Here is a 6,000-nt window from a genome sequence, read left to right as displayed (position 1 = left end):
GTGGCACTGCTGAAGAATACACATTCATATTTAAGTGAAATCACATCACTTCCTGGAATTGTTGCACCACAGCAGACGCTGGGGTTTCATTAGTATGCTGCATAAGTATAGTATAGAAGATCAGAATTAGCTGTAGCAGGATGAGCAGACAACTCACGTAATGTTATGTTCTGAACAGGTATACAAAAATGTAATATTCTGTTTCTAGAGTGAAAACCATAGAACATAAAGAAAATAGACTTTTGTAACTAAAACAACTTTATCCACAATTTTTCTTTTCTGAGTGCTTTAATATGTCACATATTATTTGCATAACATTATATTTTATTTCATTGCATGTATCGTGATACAATACAGTTGGCACTTACTGGTATTTTAATTAAATTATTTGGCACATCTTACTTTTCAAAAAGACAGCTACAGTAGGCATGCGCGCGCACACTCACTCACTCACTCACTCACTCACACACACACACACACACACACACACACACACACACACACACACACACACACACGCACACAATGAGTCGAAACAAATCTGGAACTGTGAAGTGCATTTCAGTATGAAACAACCCTGAACATGCTATGTTGTAAAAACACAACACAATTTTTTTCATATTCCCATGAAATTACAAAGTGTGTAGTACTTCCTTTGATGATATGCTGATTTTGTGAGACATCCATATAAATCATTGATCTTCAGACAGTCAGTCTTGCTCATTGCTCTGCGTTGACCCAACTTCACACCACTATTCTTTGCAACAATGGTTGGTTTTCCCTTTTCTTTACTGTAAAAAAAAAGTTAGTACATAATATCAAGGTTCTGTTTGCATGAAAGAAATTAAGCTGCAGGACCTATTCTGTAAAAAGAAAAATAGGTAATAACATTATAGCTTTATTTAACTAACTTGACTGATTGATTTGTCAATGAATAAATCACATCTAGACATAAAGAAAAAAGAAACTAATAAAATAATACACAGTGAAGCATGCTTTTTGGTGTATTTACACATGTGGTAGCATACTTGTTTGTAAGCCTCAGTTTTAAATAATGAATGAGTGTATATACTGTCATTCACCATACAATGAAGTTCTTACCAATACATATGCAATGATTAAAGACTGCTGTACACTGAGGTGTCAAAAGTCATAGGATACCTTCTAATATTGTGTAGGACCTCCTTTTGCCTACGTAGTGCAGCACCTCAACAGTTCATTGGAAGTCCTCTGCACAAATATTGAGAAATCCTGCTTCTGTATCCATCTGCAATTGCAAATGTGTTGCCAGTGCAGCATTTTGTGCGTGAACTGACATCTCAATTACGTTTCATAAATGTTCATTGGGCTACATGTCGGGTGATCTGGATGGCTATATCATTCACTCAAACTGTCCACAATGTTCTTCAAACCAATTGTGAACAATTGTGGCCAGATGATATGGTGCATTTTCATCCACAAAAATTCCATTGTTATTTGGGGACATGAAATCCATGAATGGCTGCAAATGGTATCCAAGTAGCTGAACATAACTATTTCCAACCGAGAGCAGTTCAGTTGGACCAGAGGAACCAGTCTATTCCATGTAAATACAGCCCACACCATTAAGAAGCCACCACCAGCTTGCACTGTGCCTTGTTAACAACCTGGGCCTACAGCTTCGAGGAGGCTGCACCACACTCAAACCCTACTACCAACAGCTCTTATCATCTGAAATCAGGATTCATCTGACATACCCATGGTTTTGCAGTCATTTAGGGCACAATTGATATCGTCACAAGTGCAGGAGAGGCATTGCAGGTGGTGCCATGTTGTCAGCAAAGGCACTGGTGTTGGTGATCTTCTGCCAAAGCTCATTCAATGCCAAATTTCGCCGCACTGTCCTAATGAATATGTTCAAAGTATGCCCCACATCAATTTCTGCAGATATTTCATGCAGTATTGCTCGTCTGTTATCACTGACAACTCAATGGATTTCCCCTGCTCTTGGTCATTAAGTGGGGACATTCAACCACTGTGTCGATGGTGGTGGGAGGTAATGTCTTGACACTGTGGATCTCAGAATACTGAATTCCCTAACAATTTTCAATATGGAATGTCTCATGTGTCTAGCTCCAACTACCGTTCTGCATTCAACGTTTGTTGATTCCCATCATGTGGCCATAAACATAACAGAAACCTTTTCGCCTGAATCACCTGATACAAATGACAGCTTCACCAATGAACTTTTTTACCTTGTGTATGTGATACTACCATAATCTGTATATGTGCATATTGCTACCCTGTGCCTTTATCACCTCAGTGTAGTCTGATTGAAATTACTTATTAGTTGACACTTCTTGCCCTGAAACTGAAGACCTACAGTAAGATCTGTCAGTGTACAGGAGAACTGTTAATCACCACTTACATGCCAAAACAAAATCACAGGTTGTGTGGATTGTGTAATTATTGCAAAACACCTCATGCTGCTGTAACAAGTCTCATTTAACAACTGAAATGCACAGTTAACATATCACTGATTAAAGCAGGGTACAGCACAGTCTGGTTGCGTGAACAACCTGTATCTATTTCAGCAAGCCTCAACAGCACAATAGCCGACAACCATTGTGGCAACACGATAGCAACATATGACAAATACACATGAATTTAATTTTAATTATGCTATAGTTATTTTCCACAACTGCATCAGAAGTAGATTTTTCTTTCAGTCCTCATTATGAAAGAAAAAATATTAAAAAAGGATAGTGCAGAAATCAACACAACGTAGCTATTCTTTGTTTGCCAAACTACATTTAAGGTGAATGATGACTAAACCATCCAGTACTTTTGATTATCACAATAAACTAGTACATAACTTATTCTTGATAGGAGCTCAAATTGAATACAAAACTCTCTTATTCTGAAATCAATTACTTAATCTCTTGGCAGTGTTTACTTATAGAAAATTTGTAAGTTTGTTAAAATGTTGCTAAATTCAGCAAGAACATGAATGCCTTTGTTAAAGGTACAAGGCAGAAAATGAAATTCCATATACATCTACACTCTGCAAACCATTGTGAAGTGCATGACAGAGGGTACTTCCCACTGTACCAGTTAAAAGTTCTTCTTGCTGTTCCATTCACGTATGGAGAAAACTCTTCAGATATCTAACAAACTGCATTTTCACATAACTGGTTATGCAAAACTTCCTTTCTGAAGTCAAGGAAACCGTTTTCAACTTCACTAGCAATCATTACATAGTACCAAGTTTACCACATGGTGTGCAGTGTCATGTAATGAGGTGAGAGGCCCTTTGAGATTGGATGAGACATTGCTATCACTGTGACATTATGTTAGAGCTGTTTCTTACTCCATGACTCTCTACATTTCTAAATCCTGAAATTCAATGCACTTGCTTTCACAAGGATTGAGCTAGTTTGCAAGTTGCCAGTGAGCGTGTGGCATCAGTAAAATGTTTGCTTGGGGATGACATAATTTCAAGGAATGTTAACATTGCTTGGCTGCCTTGTTTTCCAGACCTTTTGGACAGTTACTTCTTTTTGTATGGACATCTGAAGAGTGTCATGTTACCAGACTAGAACAATAACCCTAGCTCATTTCAGGACACAGTTTGAAGAGGAAGTTGTCAGCATCCTGGGTTGACACATTATGTTGCATTTTGTAAAATGTATAGCAGTTATTTAGTAACCCTGGCATCATTAACTGTGGACAGAGCAATTAATTTTGTGAGCCAGTATCCATTACAAATGCTTGCCTTTTACATTTCTTCTGTTTTTGTTGATCTGGAACCGAAAAACCAACCTCCTCCATATCCTTCTTCCATAACCCTTTCTTATATTCCTTGCTTCTTCTTTCTCTCTTATTCCCCATAACAAATGCTCATTGGTTCAATAAATTCAGTTTTATTTGTGACTTACTTATGTTACTTATGCCTATTGTCACAGAGTAATTACTACACACTCTGGTGTATGCATATACTTCCACTATGTGCAGTTATGATGTGGTTGAAATAACTCATGACTTTTGATAGTTCAGTGCCGAGTGAGTACAAGGGAGCATTATTACCATTGCATTCAAAGTGTACCATACAAAAACCTCTCATACTTGAATCAAAGTACTTCTGTTAGCAGACAGTACAGCAAAAGAGTGTACCATGACAACCAAACTGTTGGAGGCACAGTGGAGAGGGGGAGCGGGAAGTTGGTTATGCATTGATGCTACTGAAACAAAAGTGTTGTTTCTTCTCCAGATGCTATTGCAGCACCATCTATTTGAATTTAAATAAGCTCTCTTGTTCAGAAATACTTTTCTTGCTATTTTGCAGGAACACTGCTTTTACACCATAAGTGAATTCCTTAGTACAAAATGATTGTAAATAGCTTTTGTTTCACGATATTTTGATAAGGAGCAAAAATGATTGTAAATAACTTATATGTCGCAATGTTTAACTACATGCAGCAACAAACTGTATAAATATATGAATGTACACAATTGACAACATCCATACATTTTAAAATGTCCATGGATGGCTAAATAAATAAATACCAGTCTATAATTTAGAGCCTACCTAACAGGTGTGGCAGTGAAATGGGCAATTTGGCAACCTTGGAAATAGCATGCTACATTAGGAATCAGAAAATAGGAGTTGTGCCACCTGGAGAGCATTCCTTTGCCATTGACCTTGATATCGATGTTCAATTGAGATGGTGTCATGGACCACGAACAATGCGCTATTGCTGTGAAGGTGTTTTACAAAAACAGTGACAGCTACATGGCTGTGCAGCATGTATTTCATGCTCATTATAACCCTGCATGTCATGCCCCAGTCCCATCGGCATGTGCTATCAAAGTGTTGGTATAGTCCTTTGAAGAAATGGGTTATACTTCCCCTGCAAGTGTTAAATGCGTGTGCACACAAGGGTATGTTGCAGTTGGAAGAAGCCTTCAGCTGAAGTCACAGACATTCTGCAACTTGACATACTGGATCAAAGTGTACTTTGATTGCCCAAAGAACTGCAGAAAAACCCATACAAAATTCAGATAGTGCAAAAACTGAAAGCAGGTGACCTGCCAAAGAGGCTATGCTTTTCCTACAAACTGTTGGAACTCTCAAATGACAACCTATGCCTATGTAACAATTTGATCATGAACGAAGAGGCTTATTTGTGTGTGTCAGCATTTGCTAATGAGCAAAACTTTAGATACTGGTCATGTGAAAATCCTGAAATTGTTCATGAAATGCTAGTTCACAGTCACAAAATTGTAGTGCAGTGTGGTATATCATTGTTTGGAATCATAGGACCTTATTTTTTGAAGATAACTGCACCAGTGCCGTTACAATGAATACAGAACATTATGTTCATATGCTGAACCATTTCCTAGTGTGATGACTTTCTGATCTCCCTGTAACTGAATACATATTCTTGCAACAAGATAGGGTCTCACAGTGCCCTCGTGGAATTCCATGAACATACTGCAGAACAACTTCTGTGGTCATCTCATCTCCAACAATGGGGACATTTCCTGGCCTCCAACACCCCCTGACCCCTTTGGGGTCATTTCAAATCTCAGATCTTCCACTGTACTCCAACAGACACCATCCAGGAACTGATGGATCGAATTTGGGAGGAAGTTAATCAAATTCCAGTGCCAGTCCTGCAAGATGTGATGTCTAACCTCTGTAAAAGACCTGAAGTGGGTCTGAAGGAACATGGCAGCCACCTATGTGCTGTAATTTGAAAGTGACGCACATTTTAAATTGGAAGCATAGTAAATTCATATTGCATTTCTTCTGCATTGCTGTGAATAAATTTGTATCAGTGGTTGAGGTCAAAATCATCCATTTCACTGCTGCACCTGCTGCTTTGGCCACTGTCAATTATTTTTGTGTCCAGTGCATAATTTCATAATCTAATTGCTTCAGCATTGCCTGATTTAATTCAACTACAGTCTGTTATCATTACTTTACTTTTGTTGAAGTTCATTTTATAACATGTTTTC

The 6,000-nt window shown here is 38.1% G+C and overlaps 1 protein-coding gene across 3 annotated transcripts in view; it reads right to left on the bottom strand.

The window, feature by feature from the left end:
- Positions 1–270: 270 nt before the first annotated feature.
- The window catches only part of LOC126175773 (hatching enzyme 1.2-like), an 80,298-nt gene continuing 74,568 nt past the window's right edge, over positions 271–6,000 (bottom strand). For all 3 annotated transcript variants that reach the window (XM_049922743.1, XM_049922745.1, XM_049922744.1), the window contains exon 8: positions 271–791. In XM_049922743.1, the coding sequence (XP_049778700.1) occupies positions 617–791 (175 nt within the window). In that variant the 3' untranslated portion in view covers positions 271–616. The remainder of the gene's footprint in view (positions 792–6,000) is intronic.

Source organism: Schistocerca cancellata, chromosome 3 (genome assembly GCF_023864275.1).
Source record: "Schistocerca cancellata isolate TAMUIC-IGC-003103 chromosome 3, iqSchCanc2.1, whole genome shotgun sequence".
NCBI lineage: Eukaryota > Metazoa > Arthropoda > Insecta > Orthoptera > Acrididae > Schistocerca > Schistocerca cancellata.
The sequence above is the reverse complement of the archived record's forward strand: the minus strand, read 5'-3'. Positions and strand labels throughout refer to the sequence as shown.